This window comes from Puntigrus tetrazona, chromosome 3, assembly GCF_018831695.1.
Source record: "Puntigrus tetrazona isolate hp1 chromosome 3, ASM1883169v1, whole genome shotgun sequence".
Classification (NCBI taxonomy): domain Eukaryota; kingdom Metazoa; phylum Chordata; class Actinopteri; order Cypriniformes; family Cyprinidae; genus Puntigrus; species Puntigrus tetrazona.
Window position 1 is genome coordinate 6,580,071 of NC_056701.1, and position 23,957 is coordinate 6,604,027.

The 23,957-nt window shown below is 36.8% G+C and overlaps 1 protein-coding gene across 2 annotated transcripts; it reads left to right on the plus strand.

The window, feature by feature from the left end:
* Window positions 1-4,433: 4,433 nt before the first annotated feature.
* LOC122341958 (G-protein coupled receptor 183-like) lies at window positions 4,434-19,012 on the plus strand. 2 transcript variants are annotated; one of them, XM_043235678.1, is made up of 3 exons: window positions 4,434-4,604; window positions 14,920-15,132; window positions 17,908-19,012. In XM_043235678.1, exon 3 carries the CDS (start codon window positions 17,934-17,936, stop codon window positions 18,879-18,881), a length of 948 nt encoding a protein of 315 aa, XP_043091613.1. In that variant the 5' UTR covers window positions 4,434-4,604; window positions 14,920-15,132; window positions 17,908-17,933; the 3' UTR covers window positions 18,882-19,012. The 2 variants fall into 2 exon arrangements, with proteins under 2 accessions (XP_043091613.1, XP_043091614.1); XM_043235679.1 differs by lacking the exon at window positions 4,434-4,604 and having other exon boundaries at window positions 14,915-15,132.
* Window positions 19,013-23,957: the final 4,945 nt, after the last annotated feature.

The window sequence follows — 23,957 nt, forward strand, 5'->3', positions numbered from 1 at the left end:
CATTATGTTCCAGAGATGTGCACTGAAAAAAATATATGCACATAAGCAAACAAACAACAAACTCAGTATGAAAATGTACAGGCCTACCAATCAAACTGTCTTCACATGCAGTTCTGTGAGTGTGTGTGTGTGTGTGTGTGTGTGTGTGTGTGTGTGTGTGTGTGTGTGTGTGTGTGTGTGTGTGTGAGCATTTAATCATACATTTGATGTTGTAAGTTTAATATAACCATTTCAGCAACAAAAAAAATGATTGAGTAGATGAAATTGTAGACATTGAAAGAATTGATTTTATATATATTTTGTTATTGTTATTGCTACTTTATTTTGGGATAACTATGTTAATATTCTTAAGTGAAACTGAGAAAAATATGTTCTTTTTAAGCAGTAATTTAAGTTTTGCCTTAATAGAGACGTCACTCCTAATCATCCAATCCGATCACGTCTTGTTTTTTTCAGAACCGCGCGTCACTGGAAAGGTAATGTTTTGCAGTTCTCTCGGCAGAAATGTATTGTATAACGTGTAAATTTGAGATAACGACGATTACAGAAGTGTTATAACGTTCTATTTAAATTTTACTTATAGCATATGTAGAAAGAAAAAAAGAAAAGTCGGGTTTAACGGGTATTCATCCCAGTTTTATTAACCAGCATGTTTGTTAGACGTTGCCGCCCACGCGCCTATGTAAAGCACGCCATGGTAATATGAGTTAAAATCTGGTCAATTTAGTTTACGAAAACAGCAAGACTTGTATCGAATGGGTAGGTTTTGGTTTTACTTTAAAATGCATGTTTTATGGTCACATTTGTGATCCAGTCGTTGTCATTGTGGTGCATGACTTGATTTATTTGCCCTCCTACATCTTAAAGGCCCGGGTACACTTCACTTTCCGCGTTCCGTTCCGTCCCCCGCACAGCTTTAAAAGTTTATTTAACAGCGGATAGTGCGAACGGACGCGCGCGCTTTCTTCTCGCGCATGCGCTGTTGTACGGTGACCGTCTGCACTGTCTCAAAAAATGCCTGCGCGCCGTCCGCGAGACCAACGGATGACGAAAATGACCGGAAATAATGGTGAAGCCTGGAGACCTTCTGGTCTGAGAATGTGCCTGTCCTCCCCTGTTTAAAACCTCTAGACATAACTTTTTTTAATTTATTTTATATGGTAACACAAAACAAACCGCCATGGATGCCACTCCCGTCAAAAGAAAATGCTATATTTTCTTGGCATTCAGCTCACAACAGATTGAAAGTGCGCGAGGATATTCATATGGCGATCGCTTCTGTTAAAACACTTCTTGATGAATGCTGTGGTCGAAATGCAAAAAACGGGTCACATTAAAGGTGAAATGGTATGCAATTTGATACAGTAATATTAACCAAATTGTAGATGCTTGGTTCCCTGAGAAAGTCTTTGGGAAATAGACTTGAACTAGAACTTAAGAGTAATGATTGACGTTGCCTTGGAATATATTTCTATATTAGGGCTGCACATTGAATTTAATTTCTAATTGTAATCCCAACTGATGCCACAGTAAAGTAATTGTTCAAAGCTGCAATTAATTGTTGAAAATCCATATTATTCTTCTGTTTGCTTTATATGCGTTCTTTTCTTTCTACGTGTTATTTTAAGGGTTTTTTCATTGTTTTCATTTCAGTTTTAGTTTAGCATTATAATACTATGCTCCCATGATGTATAGTTCTCATTTCAGGCTTGATGCTATATCAGTGTGTTTAGCTTGTTTATATCTAAAAATACGGCATGCGGTTGCTTTAAGCAATGATATAAACATCATTCTTCGCATGACAAAATGTCTGTTTTCTTTCGGGGGGTTTTTTCAGCGCAGTGCAAGATTGTAAGCATTACTACAGTGTAAACTGATGGACATATGGACATACATAACCATACGTGAAACAGAAAACTAATAGATAGAGTAATATTCCCTCCACACTTCACTTCGGCTCCAGTTTTCGTATTCCACTTGTTAAGCCACTCCTGAACCACAGACTCTTACCTGGGCTAAAGAGAAGAAGAACGGGACTGTTGCCCAGTGGTCAAAAGTACTATGCTAAACTGAGGCAGTAATTAAAGCGAAAGTAATTATTGAGTACATGTACAGTAAATTAACACACTTTCCAGAAGGCCTGGAAAAAGGCTTTTGTTGAGAAAAGAACCAAAGACTTAAACTACTTCAGTCTGTGTGCATTGAATTTATTTATTACAAGTTTCACAATTTGAGTTGAATTACTAAAATAAAAACGTTTCTGTCACGTTCTAATTTATTAAAACGCACCTGAATTTTAATCCACCATCCACATCCAATCTTCCTTTCTCTTCTCCAATCAAATTATCTTTACAACACTTTTACCCACACACTAAAACATGTATTCCAGCCACATTTATCAGTACTGTACATGATGTTTATTGAAGGTTTATTAGAAAGAATGTGGAAGAAATGTCTGCGACGGACTATAAAATCAATTTCTAAAGGTTCTCCCGTTTTGCGAGTCTGGGCCTGTCAAGGGGAAATCCTTTTCCTAGTGAGGATGGATGTCAGAGTCGGGTTATCAAACCACTAGGTGCCTCTGTATTTAGCACTTGGCTCTTTCCTCTACCAAATATACACAATCTCAGTGAGCATAATCATAAAGGCGTATTGCTTCTCCCATTAATAGTATTCATCAATTCTGCACTACCATTCAGAGCCAAATTTCAGCTTGTATCTCTTCCTACTTTTCAAACAAACTCTACTTTAGCTAATGCCTGAGGAATCTCAAACTTCTCATTGCTGTACAGTGAATACTATCGAAAGGGTGTGTTTCTGATGGTTTACATACTGACCTCAAAAACATGAATGCATGTAGAAATTTACATTTTGCACATTTAATTTATCTGTGATATGTGTAAAGAGTGTTTACAAAAAGTAAGAAATAAAAAACAACATGATTCTAGAATTCATGAATTCATCTGTTCCGGTAATAATTCTTGAATGTATTAATTCTTTTGCTAATGCAGTATTATTTCTTATATACGTGGCGTATAAACTAAATCTAACGTTTAGGTTTAAGAAACAAACACAGCTGATAAATGTGAGAAGATGGTAAAATGGTACTGTAATTGTTCTTTTGAATTAGGATTCTAAACATCATCTTTTATTCTCAAAATTACTAAAAGAGCCTTAATGGAAACATTAGGTAACTTGAATCAGTGCCTATATCGTGAAATTCCTTACGATTTTAAAACCACTAATGTGTTCTAAATTACTTTAATATATTGTGTATGTTTTCTTCACTTGCTTTTGTACTTATTTAACGTCTAACGAATGATTAATAATTAATAAACGTAAACCCATCAGAAACATAATTCACGTCTTTAATTATACAAACCGAAAAACATGCAGAGCTATTATATTTTTTTATTATGCGAGTTAAATGACTTTTGCATTAAGCAGCTGTGCATTATCATTTATCCATTATCTAAATTAAAGTGCAACAATGAACTTGTTTGAACATCACACATTTCTGAAAGTCATTTTCAAGTTTTTTTTTTTTTTTTTTTTTTTAATGCAGAGAGAAATACATTGTTTGAGCTGTGAAGAAACATACAGGTTAATTCCACACTATTTGTGCCACATTAAGCTATGAGTGTGTTGCTGGTGATTGAGTTGAAGTATCTAATTATAAAGATTGCTTGCATTAACCAGCTGGTACGGGACAGGACTCTGTGTGTATTCAAACCTACATGGCTCACTCAGCCTGCTGGCTTTGTGTTATTTTAAGAAGCATTGTACCTCAGTTTCTGATGTATTTATTAACCTGGAATCTGCAGTTACAATTAAGCAACACATCATGCTTATATTTGGGTATTGTTAAGTCCCAATAAGACAGGAAAATTGAATTAGACAATCCCCGCTGAACAGAAATGGTCCAGTCCAACATTAATGTGCCTTTCAGTGTCCTTTGAATTTAATTAGAACATATACAGTGAAGTACAGAAATGCATTGAATAAAACAATATCATTGGATGCAATAGGGGAACTTTATAAAAGTCAAGTCTTAAGAGAATTTACATATCTATTCATGAAGTCATGCACCTATAAGGTAAAGGCACCACTAAACTGAAATCTAAACTTGGGCTTCATGGCATTAAGAGGTTTTTCACAATAGCAGCGCACGTTTGCTGCGCATTTTGGTTTGTTTGACATCAGAGAGGTTCACTTGTATAATTTGAATGCTGCTTTCTGAACTTGGGTGCGTATATGCAAAAGGGATCTTTGGACCCTTTGCATTACAATCATGAAAAATAGTGTTTTATGTAATGTGTTCTGTGCTTTGGAAATTAATCTAAAAAATTAAGTACAAAAGTTAAGCAAACTTCTATTCATTTTGCCATCTTCTTCATTACCTAGCACCTCCGATGACGCAAATGTAACCAAAATCCAGCTCGGAAACCAAAAACAACCATGTGAACACAGTCCAGTGGGTGGAGGGGGAGGAGAGATCAATCGAAGTTGGATTCGGACCAGGCAAGCCAACCAAGTGCAAAAGCACCCTAAGATTAATGGCAATCCTTGGGATCTTTCTAGTAAACAAATCTCCCAAGTCACAGGTATTTTGCATAACTATCAGATTTTCTTCCATGCTTTCACTCTATAGACCTTTTTCATGGAATGTGAAAATACATTGCAGAGCAAATTGAAAACTGACTACACACAGACAGAAAAGGTTATTTCTGATATTAAACAATGTCTCATGACTCTCAGCTTTTAAACTGTATATTGTTTTGTGGCTTTTTAATGTGTATGTGACAGATCAGTTCAAACACGTGAACTGATCATATGTTTTGATTTATTTCAAGCGCAAAATTAAAATAATTGAATATCAGAAAGTACTTTAGTTCAATCGCGGAACACATAATATTAAGTTTAAGTCCACCGAACTTAATCTATTTTCTGTCTGATTTGTGATTAAGGCTAGAATGGATACAGCAGCAGCTATTGGGTATATGCGTATTTACATATTTTCTGAGCCAACAATACAACATGAAAGGACCTGTCATAGTTTAATGAGTGAGAAGATGACATGAAGCAACTCGTGGAGCTGCATTGAAAACAGGTGATCGCACATCTGCATAAACAGATCCAGATCGGGGTGAAGTTCATGAGATTTTGTCCACAGAATAAGAACACATATTTTAACAGATTATTTTATTATTTAACACCAAGTATTTAAATTGCTGAAATCCATGCACACAGTGCCAGACATGCCATGTTTTCTGGTACGCAAAATGAATTCCTTAGCTTATTACTATTACTTTGGCAGCAAATGTAAATTCAAAGCATCCTAAAGGAAGTCACTTGCCTATGGCGAAGAAAAAGGTCTAAATTATTCCACCGCCTTTACTCCTCACCCTTCACAGGTTGGTGTGTTTTTGATAATGTCCAGTGTTTGGCTCACACCAAGCATTTAGTCTGATGGCCAAAAACCTAAATTTTGGTCTCATAAAAGCTTCTTCCATCTGGCTTCAGACTCTCCCATATGCCTCCTCTCTAACTGTAGCCAAGGTTTTTTCTAACTGTGGCTGTCTCTTTGCCATCCTCCATAAAGCTGTGAATTACCCCGTCAACAGTCTTTCTAGTTTTAGCCACTTTGTCTCTTGGTTTCCTACCTCAATAGTCTCCTTCTTGGACAGTAACTTGAAGACATCAAGTTACATCTGAGTGATCCTCTTTTTATTTTATGAGTATTGATTTTACTGAACTCCAAGGGATAAACAATGGACTGGAAATGTTTTTGTATCCATTCCCTGGTTTCTGCCACAATACTCCAGACTCCCGAAGTTGTACCTTGCAGAGCTTTATTTATAGTACAATCGATTAAAACCCCTATGACTTTTTGTCACCAGCGATGCCCAGTTTTATACTAAAAGAACAAAGATAGGTCCTGGTATTTACACATGGCCATCTACTTTTCTTTTGCTAATGGCTCTCTCTATACATCTCTACACAACCTTTCAAGAAATATGTCAAGAATTCAATAAACCAGGCTTTGCACAGTAATCAAACAGCAGAGGATTTCTGATTTTCCCCCCAAAAATAAAAAGCCTCCAAAGAACCATCCGTTGCAGGGATGTTGGTACCTTTCTCAATGTCTCAGCTCATAGGTGGGCAACATCCTGGATCAGAAGCGTCCAGATCTGTTTCTAGAGGGCTAAAGTCTTTCAGAGTTTAGCTCCAACCAGCTTCAACACATTTGTCTGGAAGTTTCAAAAAGTCTGAAGCCCTTGATTAGCTGGTTCAGGTGTGTTTAATTAGGGATGGAGCTAAAGACTGCAGAAACAAGTTTTCTTCCAGAAACAAGTTTGGATGTAGGGTCAGGGAACACCTGGAGGAAACCATAATTAAATCACAGTGTTTTCAGCTTAATGAACATGAAAACACTCAATTTCATTCCTGGCATGGTTTTCAGTGTTGGTGTATAAGTGCTTGTCATGAATAAATGAAGCTGACAGATTTATGATGTTAGACAGCCCCTGAGAGACAGGGAGAAAAAGCAAAAATTGTAATAAAGATGCTTAGTGTCTAGTGATGTGCTGAATAAAGCAGTACTTTTGGAAACGAGGTGGTTTACACTTCATTTGATTACATGAAATAAAGTGAGCATTAATGGATGTGAACACAGATATTCATAGTGTTATGATGCCCTCCAGATGACATTTCAGCAAAATATGTTTAAAATGATGTTTATTCAGTTTTAGATATTAAATGAATTTCTAGTGCTCTGGAACAGCATTATTAACAGGAAATTCACATTCTGTTTTAAAAGTATAGCGGACAGAAATTGGTTGGGTTTTTTTTTCCTGTCTTCTAGCCGTAATCACTGGGAAAGAGAGGGAATTGTTGAGTATGTCATCTCATTATATGCAGAACAATATCCTGAAATTCAGAGACATTTCATAGCAATAATGGATATAAGAATAGCACATAATAAACCGTGAGTCAATTCGCTTGTAAGAAATAGTCAGCAAAATGCCCTGAGTGCTTGTGCTCATAGCAGGGTCAACAGACGTTCAAAGCAAACGTCTCTTGCTTGGAAATTAAATGTGCTGTAAGTGAGTTTTTGCCATGCAATGCATAGAGCAAAACATCCCTCCAACCGGATGTATATGTCAGCTGCCCTCTTTCACGCATACATTTGGCCAATTTATCCAGTGTCTCCATACCATTTTCAAAAGAGAAATTAAGTTTATTTATGCAGATCATTGGGGGAAATTAAGTTTAAGAAGCAGCTGCTGGAAAAAAAGAAAGTATCCTCCAACTCAAAGTTGGAATTTCCAGCTTCCTACTTGGAAAAGAGCCAGAGAATACCATGCAGAGGTTTCCAACTTGGACACTCGTGTGGAAAGCCGGAGATTTGCTGAGATTTGTATTACATAGCACTACAAATGATCCAATCCAACCTTTCTTTCACTTACAACAACATCTCTAAACTGCTAGCAAAAGATATTTAATTGTAAGATATTTAATATCGAAAATGTTAAAGAACATTATAATTCTAAGAAGTTCATTTCACAGAGTCAGTTATTCCTGAACTTCCGTGATAGTTATTCAGTGCGTGCCATGGCACCATCATTGCAAATGATGAGATGATTGGATAAGACGTACACATTCACACTGTTTTTCTTCCATCTCCTGAGTTTGAGCTGGTCATGGGAGCAGGCAAAAATGCTGCTCAGATGCAATTAATCTTCTCCTGTCTCACATGAGATGTTTTACGTAGAGGCCAAGAAAAGTAACTATCGCTATGTAAAATGATTAAATTACACCAGAGGCCTGAAAACAAAAATATTTTACACATAGCTGTTCCATCCTGCTCTCCCTTCTGTTCAGTAATAGACAGATGGATTTTATTGAATATTTTAATATATGCCTACGCAGTCTTATAATGGCTGACCACACATCCTCTGTCCAAACACTACACACTGTTTTGGTAAGCACAATACATTTGATCTAAAATTATTGTTTTCATTTCTATAGCTATAGCCTATAGCTATAGCATCATAAACATGACAGAAGTATTTGTTTTAAATCTTTTTTTTTTTTAAAGCCTTTAAAGGACATTTTACAATGCATTATGATTCCATTATGCACCTTCAAGGCTAAAAAAATGTTTAGCCTTGAGGATGTATAATGTAATTATAACGCATTGTAGAATGCTGTTTTAAAGGCTTTTTAAAGAATCCATTAATATGTATTATAAAATACTAAATGATTCTGACGCCCTTCTCCTGAAGTGAATCCTGGCATCTTACAATCACAGTCTAGCGATGTCTAGCATCAGTTATATAAGGATATTACTTGTATCCATATAGTGTGTTTCTACTGCATGCCATTCAGGTTTAAGAAGTCATAAAAAAATTGTGAAAATCATTTATGTTTGTAATATTAAAATACAAGAACGTATTCAGGCAGGCATAATAGTTACAGGAAAAAAACCATTGTCAGTTCTCATCATTGGTAAATGATATCAAGAGTGACAGTGTTGATACATAGGCTCAGTCTTTTTGGTTTTTGACCTTAATGGGAGAGTTTAGACATGGCCAGTGGCATTTCTGAGCAGCAGTTCAGATCAGATCTACAGCAGATACAGAAAGACCGTTTCAGCTTCTCTCATCACTTTTAACATGAAATATTTATCACGGATTGCAAAGCTAATATATAATGAATCATGGGTAACTGTTCATCAGTGCATTTCATACTTGTTTAAACGGTTTATTAATACATCTATAATTTAAGAACTTAAGAATAAATTATGAAGAAATTCCACGCATTACCCACAGTGCTTACAAAGTATCATCTTAAAGAGTTTTGTGTTTCTTTTGTGTCTGACATCTATAATTATTATAATTATAAAAATCATTTAAACATCTTGTTAGAAAAGGTTTTGAGGTAGAACAATAAAGTGTGAATGATGTTATTAAAAACTAAATTAAATGTGTTTATTATGCCAATATTGCAACGGAATCAATAGTTCTTTCTGTTTGAATAAGATTATAAATCAACAAAGCTATTTAATTAAGGCATAAGCCACCGAAGGCCTTGATTTGCTGTCATTTTTACTTCGAGCAAAGAGTATAGGAATAATCAGGAACGGAGTGCTTAAAATCCCGTATTGAAATCACTGTAATCACAGCCTCGGGGCGTTTAAGAGCTTTTACAATGGCAGGAAAAACAATATGACACTTATTGCTAGCTCTGATCTTATACGCTTTTGCACTTACATTCTCGTTTTATATTCTGTGCATTTGAAGATGATGTCTTTTGGTTGTTCATAATGCTTGCTGATTAAAATGGTTGACCTACATGGGCACGCGTGTCTTATGAGACATGACTTGTACTACCGTTTAAAGCCAGTGTTCAGAAAAAAAAAAAGTCTGAGCTTTTATATTGTTAATAAGACAATATACGGTAAATAAACATTTGAATGTGCTGGTATTCATTTTTCTGTCAGATGATGAAGTGTTTGTTTGTGTTCCTGACTGAGCTTCATTTACATTTGTTGCAAAATCTTTTGTATCTCAACAAATCGTCGCGCACCAAATACCGTGACTCACTATATGCAGCCTTCTTTATTTATCGGCGGCTTATTGTTTTCACTTACTGACCATTTGTAGATGACAGCACCATGAACATCAGCTGTCAGATCAACTCGGCTGATAAGGTCTCCATCATGACTGTGTTGCGATTTCCCCTCCACCGATAGCACATTTAATCCGGAGAAAAACAGCATTGTTATCTGGAAGCCGATGTAGCGCATTGTGCTATTTATTTCTTGTAGATAACGGACAACAAATGGAGAGGTTAAAAGTGTAAACCGTGTATATTACACACACTAAATCTCTCTAAATGTCTGAAATATGCTAAGAGCGCAATCAGTGTTTTTCTCTATCGCCTAATTCCCTCACTCCGTGCGTCCGCTAATGTGATTGTTTGACGATTAGCTCGTTCATCGCTCTCGGGACATCTGTGTGATCGATAACTCGGTTCTCCAGCAGTGTTGAAGCATAAATCATTTCTGCCCGTGACTGGTTTTATCTTCATCTTCATCTTTTGTACGAAGCTGAATCAATTCTGATAGCTTATCAACAACAGTATCTTTGCCGCCGACTTCCTGGAAGTGCTGGACACACGTGGAGCTATAGAAGCGGTCGTATAAGTGACCCCAGGGAACATTTTGTTGTATGATTATCAGAACATGCGATATGAAATCTGTTCAATTTTAGATTCGTGCATTCATGTTTCTCAACGCTTGAATTTAATGTTTTTGTCAAACAGACTTTATTCATCTTTATTATTAGTTTACGCATGCATCAAGAGATTTTGTGTTCCTAAAAACATTCATTTTCATTTACTTATTCCATTGATTACCATTTTTTCTTTGCCCTGGCATATTATTTAACCTTCTTTTTGTACTCCACCAGAATAGCATAAAACTGAAGATTTAGGCACTTGCTATGTGAACTTGGAAATTATCCAAAAAGGTTAATTGGTACTGGACGTATTGAATTAGATTGAAAATGAAACTTGCGGTCACAGATGTCAGTGAAAGCTTTAGGCGATCAGACTCCATTAAATGAGTTTCCAATAGATTTGATATTACGTAAACTGAATGAACGGGCTTGTTCCTGATTCTCAATCGGTTTCTTTAATCAGAAATTGACTTACAGAAGCACAATTATATTCGCTGAAATGTGTATTTTAATTTGATGTTTTATTGCTTTTTAAAAAAACTAAATATAAGAGATGTAATGTATTACAAGTCCCTTACATTTACAGTAAAAAATAAATGAGAGAAACATGTTAATAGGTTTAGAAAGCTGAATGTGTTCGTGTGGACCATTCCACCTCTGACTAGCCCTGAATCATTAATTTTGTGCCTTTATTTTTATGTATTATCTATAATTGCCTTATTTGAAGTAATTAAAAAAACTGAAGACAAACATTGATTATTTTATTGTTAGCGTGTATATAGCAGAGTATTCTTATGGATTTTTTTTTGTGGATACTTACTGCCTACATAAATTACAAAAAGTGGTTTTTGACCATCACATGAACAAAATGTTAACAAAAATCTCATAAGCATAAATGCACTGAATTATAAATTATGTAAACTCCAGCATGGCTAAGATTACAAACACAATATGTGTGCATTCATGCCAAAACAATTGTCGCAATGCTGTTTACATAAAGATAATAAATCAAAATAGATGCTGAATCAAAATAGGCTAGTAAAAAAAAAACGTTAGAATCGGTTTGTGGGTTTAGTTATGGTCTTGAAGAGTATTTACTTGCCTGTAATACTTCAGTAACACTGCTCATTCACTCAGACAGTACACATTACATTTAAGCCCAAATATGCAACTGATTTGATCAGCTGTAAAGAAAAATTGTCACAAATATGGCAATAAAGCCACAGAATAGACTGTTGAGTTAGATATAGGAGAGGCCAAAGCATCGTGTTTGAGATCAGTCTCTAATGAGGCTTCATTTTAGCTGGGATGCTGTTTTAGAAAGTATCCGTCTGCAATCGGGAAGCAAGGCTTCTTGGCTTTCCGTATCGTAAGAATTGCAGAGGAGATGCAGGAACAGCATCACAAATTTATGATCACTCTTACAATGTATGACAAAACTATTTTCACGCTCTTGAGCAGTGGTATCATCAAAACGGTTATGGTTTTAGCTTATCCTTTGAGATGTCGTTTATGTGGAGACTGCCTGCGGTGGAAACTAAAGAGAAGTGATTATCATTAAAACTCCCCATGCTGTCTCTGCTGTCAGGAGCCATCACAGCTAGCCCACCTCTTCCCACATTCCCTCTGCTAATCACTAGGAATCAGATTTGTTACCGCATTGTGAGAGGCATATAGTGTTTTACACATTACAATACGCTATACGGGAGGGGGGAAATAAACCTAATAATACTTTCAATTGTTTTATTCTGTGGTACTTTTTTAAAGACAACTTCTGAAGGCACTTCAGGGTCAAAACAAACTGCACAGCAAACATTTGGAAAAGTAATGTGTGTTTCTGCATTAACATTAACACGAACTTTGTGTTAAACATGAGCTAAAGAGTGCATTTGAAATTAAAGGACTTTTTTATTATTCATAAATAGTCACTTAGCCAGCTCCATAATAAACACACACTTCAAAAATGTACTTTTCCTAATCAATAGTTTTGCCTTGTTTTCTGGTGAAAAAAGCAGCATACATTTACTTGAAGAATAATTGTATAAAATATCAAGACTTATTTTCAGATTTAGATTTATTTAGTGTTTACTGCAAAGCAGAAATACTGATTGAGAATTCATTTTTATTTTTAATTTTATTCGTTGCATTGTGTAGTCTATTTCACTTTATGAAGACTCTGCGCACCTAAAATGTTCCACCTTCTCAAACAAGCTGCGACCGCAGACTTTCTTAACTAGACATAGACAGATGTGTTGTGAGAAGATGTGTGGTGGCCATGACAATTACATCATGGATAGATGTCTTGTTTTCCATGCCCTAATGGATCCTGTCTTTCTGAGCTCTGACACACTTAAGCCTAGAGATTAGTAAGACCTCTAAAATATCATCCACCGAGAAAGTCAATGCATTACTGGCTAACATGGCAAGCCGAGGTCTTTATCCACCTTCACGCAGCACTTACCTATTTACGCATGTTAAAAGTGAGCATTCATTTGAGATTTCGGCAGTGTGGCGTATTGGACCAAGATGTTTTATTCCTCTCGTCAGCTGCCTCGTTCAAATAATTGCTCTTGAAATCATTTCTCCACTGAATTTAACACAATTTACATGAGAATGGTTTTATGAAGCGTGCTCTCTGATGAAATCGCAGGACACTAAAGTCTTTTGCAAATAACAGCTGATAATCTGATCGGACCAAACCCATTAAGCTGTCATGTATCAGAACCGTTTGGCTGATAGTTTCCTTTTAAAATCGTTCCATTGATGAAAATGTCACGTTTGTTGGAGAGTCTAACTTGGAAATGTAAAGGAGACTCGTCCGTCTCTGGCAGATCACTACTGCCCTCTCTTGCCACTAAAGACAAAAATCCTCCCTTGATGCCTGTCCAACTCTATTACCATTAGTGAGATAATGAATAATTAATTAAAACGAGATGATATGATAACTCCAGCTTGATATACAACTATGAATGGCACTCAAAACTTGCATATTTAAGTTACAAATTGCCACACATTGTCTTACTTTAAAAAAATGTAGTGGAGGGAAAATAACTGGGGTTAAGATGCAGTTCTTTTGGCTTTTTTCTTTCAGGTGGAGCTTTTTGACTCGAATATGTAATAATGATTGGCGAAACATTCATGCATTTAAAAGTTAACACTCTTCTAAGCAACATGAGGATGAGTAAATGATGCCAGGATCCTCCTCATTCTGATTTCTGTTTCTATTTATTAATTCCATATTCATCCATCGGGTCGCATTTCTGTTCCTGTCGGCCTGTACCTCAGACTTGTCAAATGTGTTATTGATCTGTGTGCCTTGTTTCCGTATTCCGTTTTGTCAAGTGAACATGCTTAGGGAATAGGGAGCACTGTGTATGGACCGTTTTAATCAGAACGCAGCTCAGTTTATGGTGCTCCCTCTTAACCAGCTGATAATCAAAATCAGCTCTATAGGACCGGAACTGGGAATCACAGCTTTAATGGTACAATTTGCTTAAGTAACATGAATATATATTGCTCTTCCGTGAAAGACAAAATCTAATTTGTGTAAACAAATAGTCCCACCTCAAACAACCAAACTGGTTGACTCAGTGTTGCTGTATTAAACTGCCATTTGAACAAATAGTGTATATGGATTGCTTATCTCTGAGCATTAAGCTTGGATAGAAGGTATTTTAACATCCAAAAGATGACGGTCGACTAAAAAGATGCCTATTTCCCTCAAAAAATCCATGAAATTTAAAACATGCAACTGAAATGAGTACAGATCTGCTAGCTTGCCTCTATTCCACTGCACTGATTAAGTAATAAGTATATAATACACTGAGTACGTTCAAATTAGCAGAATACTATATTGCCTTACCATGTTCAGATAAACGGCTTTTCTTTCATGAGATTTGAAAAGCCTTAATAAACAATAAATAAATCCAAGTTCATAAATCCGTCTTGCCTGCATTTCATGTAAAACAGTCCATTAAAAGAAATGCATCGCTGAATTAATCCATCAGATTATAGCCGCATAACACGCAGCAGACATGCAAGAGCACACACTGGCAGCAGAGTCCTGCACCTGTGCTCTCTGTTTGCAATGAAAGGGGGTTAGAGACTGACACGAGGGCCTCTGGGCCGGTGGTACAAAACCAGGACCAGTCCCAAGATGCAAATCAGCCCCCAGACCGAGTTTGGGAGCATGTAAGTCAGAGTCAGGGGAGAGTGTGTTGTGTGACGGGCTGAATCTCAGCCGAAGCAGGGCTCATGCCTCACCTAACCCATTTATTCTCTCTGACTGACTTGATGCAGCCTATTCATTGTCCTAGTTTTAAAAAAAAGACACACCTAAGCATAGTGTGCGATTGAGGTATGATACTTATATTCTCGAAATCATTGCGGATCCTTCATTTTCTTGGTGTATATTTCCAATGAAGAAAATGGCAATTATCTAGCGTAATTTTTTTATGGTTCAAGAACAAAAGACTAAAGGCAAAATTCGCAACATTTTTACATAAAATTTGTACATGATTTTAAATTGCATTGTCTTCAAAATAATAATAATATTGATTTTTTTAAATAATAATAATAATAATATTTTTTTTTCAACCACTTTAAGCTATTATAACATAACGTTAGATAACTATTGTTGTTAATGTCATAATGTTATGAATTTTTCTTGATCAAGAAAAAAAACACCCACCAAAACACTTGATCCTGTGAGGACAGAAGAATCTAGAAAACACAGTCTAATTCACCATCAGGGACCGAGTCCAGAAAGCATCGGAAAAAAAGATCCTCCCTCTTACCAACTATTGTAATTCCTCCTGGCCTCACCATGTTTATAAAGGCGACTCCACAATCTGACCCGCATCTTCTCGCGAAAATCACTTGTAAGAAGGTAAGAAGCATGCTTTTCCTTGTCTTCTCTGTCTTTTGAAACATGCTTATTTTGTAAATATTAATGAGCTGGCCCTAAATATGATATATAATATATTCGAATGCATTTTCAATGCAACTTTTCATCCGAAACGGAATGATCTTGCCGTCATATTGGTTTTAGAATATATTTAAATATCAAAGACAAACTTTCATTTATACTTTTTATTGTATATTCGTTGTTTTTAGTCATTTCTGGATCAGGTTTTTAACATAGTTTAAGCTTTATAAGAAAAGTCTTTTTCACTAAAACTATTAAAGAATGCAGTTTTGTGAATTTTGTAAAAAAAACTAATTATAATAAATAAAGGTAAAGATAAGAAAATAGCTCAGTGGCCCTTTAAAACAAACCTATTAAAAAAATCAGTTGACAACTGGCACCATTCTTTGGTGCAAAAACAGACTATCTTTTCAACTATCAAGTCAACAACTTTATCAAATCAAGTGACAATTATTATACAGAGCTGAAGGAGAAATTGATTAATAGTGTTGATTCTAGGAAGCCTCCTAACTGTCCTGAGCACATGTGCTCCCGCTAGACAGAGTTTAGCCTAAAGGCAGAGAGATCGAGCAGGTCAGGGACATGCTCTGGGTCACAAGGGCCCTTCTGTGTCCCAGGTGGACCAGAGGTACAGAGAAAAGCATGAGAAGAACTCATGAAGCCCACTGTCCCTTCAGATTTAACAGGGTGGTGCTTCCGATAAGCTCTGCTATAAAGGAGACAGATGAGCCACAGAAGTTCACGTCGTGTTAGGCACGTCTTGTAGTAGATTCAGTCACAAGAAAATCTTTTTTTTCAGATGGTTAGATTGAATGCTGACTCACACCTGTGAGCGCACATCGTATAGGGAGATGCTGTGACACTTTTTTTGTGCTATATGTAAATTAATGTTACAAATAGCTGACAGAAAATCCCCACAGGAGTGTTACACTAGTAGAAAACATTTTACATTATTACATTTATTGTGGCAAAACTATCACTAGCATCTTCAGCACCCCTGTCTTTCCAGTTCTCCTTCAAATAGTGTAATTCAATAAGGCAACAAAATATTAATAATGATTAAATTAAAAAAAATTATTAATTGAGATGAATGTAGGGTAATAGCCATCTATGATAATGCTTTCACTACTGTAACCCAACTGATGATCACATTACCACACTGCAATGTTTATGTTGTTTCTATATTGTTTGATGTGTTTTTTGTTGTGCACATCATGCTACAGAAGACGAATGTTTTTGGTATGAGTAGTGAGTAGTGTTACTGCAAATGCAACTGCATCATAGTGAAGCCTGTCCGTATATATATGTGTATGCTGTGGAAACAGGGCGGGTCTTGTGTCTTGAAGGAAGTCCCTGGCGGCAGGTGTTTCTGCCCAGATGTGTTCCTGTGTGCTTGTGTTTGTGCAGTGAATCCTGCCGGGATATGCAGGAAAACATCCTCAGGGGGAGATCCTCCTGTCTGTTTGTGGAAGCCGATGTATTGTTAGATCACAAAATGTGACATGATACACAATTGTTGCTCTAGTTTGTCTCGTGGACACAGTGAGAAAACCGTTTGCCACATCATTGAATAAAATGAGAACGGTTCTGCTAAGATCTCTCATCGCAGACTTTGATATATGTCACATAATTTATTATATGGCAAAAGCTGTAAAATAGTCACTATTTCCTCTGAAATAGTGTTCACTTCATTAACGAAATGAAAAAATAAAAATTTCTTTCCCCATAATTAGTTTGAGGTTAAGAGAAGACAGCACTGGCATTATTAAACAAAATGGCCTAGTTTTGTAGACAGGGCTATCCTAAACCAGGATTAGGCCATAGTTCAATTGGGACATTTAAGTCATTTTTATAAAGATTATAATAATATAATATTGTATAATAATAGCTCAGATTTACATTTTAGTCTAGGATCAGGCTTAAACCCTTGTTTGCAAAGCAAGGGAGTATGTGTAGCTTAAAAAGCTCACTATATCCAAACATTGACTATAAAGACTGTTCATGCTTTGGGTTGCCAAATGTCTTAAATCTTAAAAATGTCTTAAATCCCCCTATCAAATGGACAGAATTAAATCCCTCTATCCAACGCATTTCAGTCAGCCATTTACACACACTGTCCTATAAGCTATGGAAAAAGCACTAACGATCTAAAAACTCTGACAAACATGCAAGTTAGTATATATCAGTCTCCCATGATATATTCTGTTCAGATGAAATACACAAATTCACATTTTATCTGTTTGCTGTGACTGAATCATTAAGGACACCGTAATAATTCTGACGTAATTTCTGAAATGGCACCAATCATGATCATCGATCAGTTAAATAATTGTGTTTATCAGATTAACTATTATGCAGCATGATTAAACTACAGACATTGTCAAATAAAACTCGACTAAACTCAACAACTGTAAATATTATAAAAACAAAAAAAATGCATGCATGAACCCTCCACCTCCCCAGCTCCACATGTCTAGATCTGCTAGTTTTGTGTGTGTATTCATGCAGCAGCGTATCTAATATGCTTACTGCAGCTCGTCTGTGTATCTGACTACTTTGCAGCCTGAAAAAAAGTCTGAATAAATATTAAATATAAATAATAAATACTGTGTGTATCAGCTCAAAATGACAAGAAACAGTCAGAAAAACGCAACTGATTTCAGTCAGTCTGGTATTAGTTTATGAGCTTGTCATTAGTTAGTTCAATTTAACATCATTTTCACTGTTCCTTTTTAGAATCTACTTACAGCTCTTCTGATATTATGGAGGGCCAACTACGTCACGACAAAAGATTCAGCTACATTCTCAGAAGCAGCCTGCCCTCCTCTAACCTGACAACCAGTTCAATTAATGCCACACAAGTTTTCAGTGTGTTCGATGGGTGTGAGGATATGGTGGCTGGCGTTGTTTTCGACCTGGCTATACAGTGCTTCAACATAATCATAGGAATACCTGCCAACCTCCTGGTTCTCGCAAACCTAATAAAGACCCGAAATGAACCTTTAACTTCTGACATCTTCCTGGGCTGCCTGGCTTTCATGGACGCTTACTTTGGATTCATGACAATCATAGCGTTCCTCAATTTCTACCACTGGAGGAGCGCTATGGGTTGGAGAGCTATGAAGTTCTCATACGGTGTGAAGGACACCAGTGGGCCGCTTTTACTCTCCTGCGTCTGTCTGGATCGTTTCATAGCCGTTATCTTCCCCATCGCATTCGGACAGTTGAAGGACATCAAGTACAGGATCGGTTTGACCGTTGTGGTTCTGCTGCTCACTTTTGCTTACGCTTCGGCCAAAACTGTTGGTGGCATCCACAATTTTGAGAAGGTTTTCACTGGTGAGGTGTTGTTTGCCTTCACCTGGATGGTGGTGTGTAACGTGGCCATCCTCTGGGCCCTGAAACGCTCACGAGGTTCTGGTAAAGATGAGATGAATCCTATGAAAAGAAAGGCCTTTAAGATGGTGCTTTCTATCTTGATCATAATCATAAGCAACTATCTCCCTCCAGTGGCTCTGTTCCCCTTTGAAGATCATTACCCCCATAAGGTCTTCACTTGCTACGTGCAACCAGTATGTTTTGCCTTCGTAAACATCAGCAGCACTATCCAGCCTTTAACTTACTTGTCACGCTTAGAGAAAGTACCGTTCCTGCCTGAATCTTGTGTGGAGAAGTTAAGCTGCAAGGAAAAAAATAACCCCTCAAAGTAATGATGAACATCAGCATAATGAGTAGCAACTCTGTTTCCATAGTTCTGCAGTTGAATTGTTTAAATAAACAAACAACTAAATCTATAAAACAAACTTGTTGGACATTTACAAATAATTATTTATGGATCTTTTCAGACTACTTTATAGATATTTTATTAACTGTAATATATACAGTACATTGTTTAAAATGTTGAAGTATAATGTATATTTTTGTAATTTAGAGACATAAATAAAATGCAAAAATTGATTTAAAGAGTTGTGGCGCCATCATGTGTTACAGACATGAGTATAAGGAAAAACAGAAGCAAAGAAATAAATGTTTAAATATTTTCTTAAAACATCTGTTTTTCATCTCTTCGTCCTGTTAATTTAACTGTGACATATGACACATCCACTAGCTATCTTTGTGTCTTAGTTTAATAGTTATCAGTCCTAAACTTCTGGTTATGAACAGACATGGTTTTTTAACACATCTTCCAGCTGGAAAAGACAATGGCAGTCAGAGAGACCTCCTCTCCTCTGCTCTCCTCTCCAACTCCTTTCCTCCTCCTCTACTCTCCTCTCCTTTCCACCTCCTTCTCTCTCCTCTACTCTCTTCTTCCTCTCCTCTCCAATCCTTTCCTCCTCCTCTCTCCTCTACTCTCTTCTTCATTTCCTCCTCCTCTCCACCTCCTTTACTTTCATCTCCTCTCCTCTCTTCTCTTCTCCAGTTGTTTCCTTCTCCTCCTCTACTCTCTTCTTCCTCTCCTCTCCAATCATTTCCTCCTCCTTCTCTCTCCTCTACTCTCTTCTTCCTCTCCTCTCCAATCCTTTCCTTCTCCTCCTCTCTCCTCTTTTCTCCTCTCCAATCCTTTCCTCCTCCTCTCCACCTCCTTTACTTTCATCTCCTCTCCTCTCTTCTCCAGTTGTTTCCTTCTCCTCCTCTACTCTCTTCTTCCTCTCCAATCCTTTCCTCCTCCTCCTCTCTTCTTCCTCTCCTCTCCAATCCTTTCCTTCTCCTCCTCTCTCCTCTTTTCTCCTCTCCAATCCTTTCCTTCTCCTCTACTCTCTTCTTCATTTCCTCCTCCTCTCCACCTCCTTTACTTTCATCTCCTCTCCTCTCTTCTCCAGTTGTTTCCTTCTCCTCCTCTACTCTCTTCTTCCTCTCCAATCCTTTCCTTCTCCTCCTCTCTCCTCTTTTCTCCTCTCCAATCCTTTCCTCCTCCTCTCTCCTCGCTCCTCAACTCCGTTTTGAAGAAACAAAAGGGTGGACCACTGAGAAAAGTGCTCTACACCAGTCTACCAGAAAGGATAGAATCAAGGTGTATCATTTACCAGGTTTGTGATCTCTATTTTTGTGATGTTCATGATTGCTTTCTACAGTAGGACAGTAATTGGCCTTTTTATTTTTCCTCAGTTTCCTCAGAATGACACCATCACATCTCAGAGAGCCTGCGTTTTCAAAGCATCTCAGTGAAGACTCTCCATTAGAAACTCGTGAAATAAAACAACGTAAGTGGTTCTTTCAAATCATTTGTTGTCTTAAGCATACACTGGATAGAGGCCATTTCAGAAATGGTTTTGCGGTGTGCAATTTCAGAGCAGTTTTCTACTGAAAAGAGTTCAGTTTCGGCATTTACGGCTTAAACATGTTTCTGGAAAGGAATGTCCATTAGTGAAGTCTCAAGTGTCATGGTCAGTAACAGCTTTAGTAACCTCTATGCCCTGACAACCAGCCAGAACATGCTAACAACAATTTAGTACGATATGAAACAGCCCAATTAGAAGTATGAGGGTGTGTTATTTTCTTGTTTTTTCTCAGTGTTATCTTGTCATGTGCACACATAATTTAAATGCATAAGAAATGTAATAATATGTAAAGGATTAACGTATACAAGACTTCATTGGAAAAAAACATGATGGTTTGATACTGTTTCAAAACTTGAACAAATGACACATTGTTGAAGCATATGTAAACCAACTTTAAAATATGGGCAGAGTGGTTTATGTGTGCTTCATCATTTGACCACTAGATGCCACCGTGTGGAAAAACATTTCCACATTTGCTTTGAATGCCTCATTTCAACTGTTATGCAGTGTTGGATGTCATTGATTCTTTTTCTTTCTTTTTAGTTTCCCCCCCCAAAAAACATACAAAACACACAAAGTATTAGTGTCACATATCTATTTATAGTATTGTAGATGCCATTGACCAATGGTCAGACACTTTTAAAGTCACAGCTCAGACAGTGACATGCAGGAAGTTTAATGTCTTATGTTGCTTTCAGCCTATGTATGGAAAGGAGACTGGCATTTAAAGGAGACAAAACACATAACGCATACATTTCTGCCAATCTCATGTAGATATTGAGTATCTATAGAGTAATATTGCATCCTTCCTATCACTGAAGAGTCTTAAGTTTTATCAGATTTATAAAAGACAGATCGAGGCATGCTGTGGGCCGAGCTAGAGTCAAAAGCACACAAAGATTTTGCTAAGCTCATCTACAAGCTGTGACATCTACGTGATTAAAACGGGAACAAAAACTTGATTGATTTTATTGACACTTCTTTGGTGAATTTTCTAAATTCTTCCTGTGCCAGTACTGTGACTTACCACATCCAAAGCCATCAACATGGACGAGAAATCTTTTTTCACATGTTTGATCAGCTTGTGAAAGGCTCGCATTACCTAAATCTATAGATCTCGGAGTAGCCTGTGTTTTTAAATCAATTTCAGGGGCTGCCAAAACGGAGAGTGAACCTCCTGCTAAAAAAAATACGCTGATGTAATGTTTTGTAAGGTGCAATGTCAAAAACATGCAAATTAAAAAAAGGAAAGATCCCAATACTTAATATATTCAAATATCATGTGGGTACTGGTTAAATCGTGCGAGTTCTGATGAAGACCTGCATGAGTCAAAATAGTAACCGCACGGTTTGTTATTAAAATTTGAATAGCATTTAAAAAGCATTTAGTAAGCAAGCAATTTAACTCCTTTTTTAACAAATCACTATACCTGCTGATTTGTCCAAGAAAAATATCATATTTTCCATATTGCTTTTGACAAAATATTTAATTTGGCTTATAACCTTTCCATGTGTGGTCTGTTTTTTTTTTCATGACTAAAAATGTAACCAATACATGCAGGAATAAGCTCCAGCATTCATCTGTGTCCCTACCAAAATGCAGTAAAGATGGATTATTTAAAAAAAAAAAAACAGGTTTGAGGTGATACAGTAGTTGATCCCCTGCAGGACTCGCTGTAGATCACCATGTCCTATAGGCGGTTTTATCCTGATGGTTAGAGCAATGGTCTCAAACTCAATTCCTGGAAGGCCACAGCTCTGCACAGTTTAGCTCCAACCCTAATCAAACACCACCTGATCCAGCTAATCAAGCTCTTCTGGATTACTAGAAACTTTCAGGCAGATGTGAGTTGAAGCTGACTGGTGCTGTGACCCTCCAGAAACTGTGTCTCAATACAGACAGGAAATGTTGGTTGGGAGAGTGAATGAATAGCACCTCTTCCCTCAATTCCCACAACTGGGTTGCCCTTGAGCAAGGCATCGAACCCCCAAATGCTCCCCAGGCACTGCAGCAAAAAAATGGACGTGGCGTGTGTGTTTGTTCACTACTGCTCCTAAATTGAATGGATTAAATGTAGAGTATGAGTGCAAAAATGCAATAGCTCTCGCACATATTGGAAAAGATCTTTTCGTAACCTTTCTTTGGCTATTTCGGTACAATAATTCTGTAAATAGCTGATTGCTAAAATGCTTCTTAAAAGTTAACAGCTTCATGTGTTACTAAACAACACTGATGCCAGAACTTTCCAAGTTAATTCTTCTTCCTTTACATATATTCAAGTGACAATAGTTATTGTTTATATTTTATATTTTCCTTATATTATAAATAATATTAAAGTGTCACCTCACAGCCTTGAAAAATAATCATAAAACCAATTTGTCTGTATTCTATGGAACACTACGTCAAGAGATCATCGATCTGTGAAGTTATAAATGCAAAGTAACTCACAGCAGACATGCAAGAGCACATAGTCCTGCACCTGTGCTCTCTGTTTGCAATGAAAGGGGGTTAGAGACTGACACGAGGGCCTCTGGGCCGGTGGTACAAAACCAGGACCAGTCCCAAGATGCAAATCAGCCCCCAGACCGAGTTTGGGAGCATGTAAGTCAGAGTCAGGGGAGAGGTGTTGTGTGACGGGCTGAATCTCAGCCGAAGCAGGGCTCATGCCTCACCTAACCCATTTATTCTCTCTGACTGACTTGATGCAGCCTATTCATTGTCCTAGTTTTAAAAAAAAAGACACACCTAAGCATAGTTATATATATATATATATATATATATATATATATATATATATATATATATATATATATATATATATATATATATATATATATATATATATATAATATAGTTCCACTGTTCTTTTGTAATAAGTACAACAAATGCAGTTACTTGGTGCATCTTTTAGTTAATTGTCTTGTCAATTTGGAATGAGCAATACGTTTGCTAAATTCCTTCAAGACAAACAGACGATTTATGAGCACACAGTTGACAGGTGGGACTATAATAGGGATAAAATGTAAAAGAAATGTCTTTTTTTATTCCACCTATAAAAATTGGACCCTAATCTTAAGAAATCATTTATAAGTCATTATGAGCTTTTACCAAAAAAACACCTACCAAAACAGGTTTGGTCCTGTGAGGACAGAAGAATCTAGAAAACACAGTCTAATTCACCATCAGGGACCGAGTCCAGAAAGCATCTCAAAAAAGACCCTGCCTCCTATCAACAATTGTAATTCCTCCTGGCCTCACCATGTTTATAAAGGCGACTCCACAATCTGACCCGCATCTTTACGGCTAAAATCGTCTATACGGTAAGAAGCATGCTTTTCATTGTCTTTTCTCACTTTCCAATGTTCATGTTATTTGTATACATAGCCCTAAATACTATTATTATTTTAGTTTTTAATTAAATTAATAATAATGGGAAAAATCATGATAGTCTTGGAGTCTATACTTGGAGTATTTTCAACTATTCTAAATGAGCCATAATGTATACA

Coding starts and splice junctions, on each gene's coding strand:
- LOC122341958 (XM_043235678.1), top strand. CDS start 17,934: ATGGAGGGCCAACTACGTCACGACAAAAGATTCAGCTACATTCTCAGA.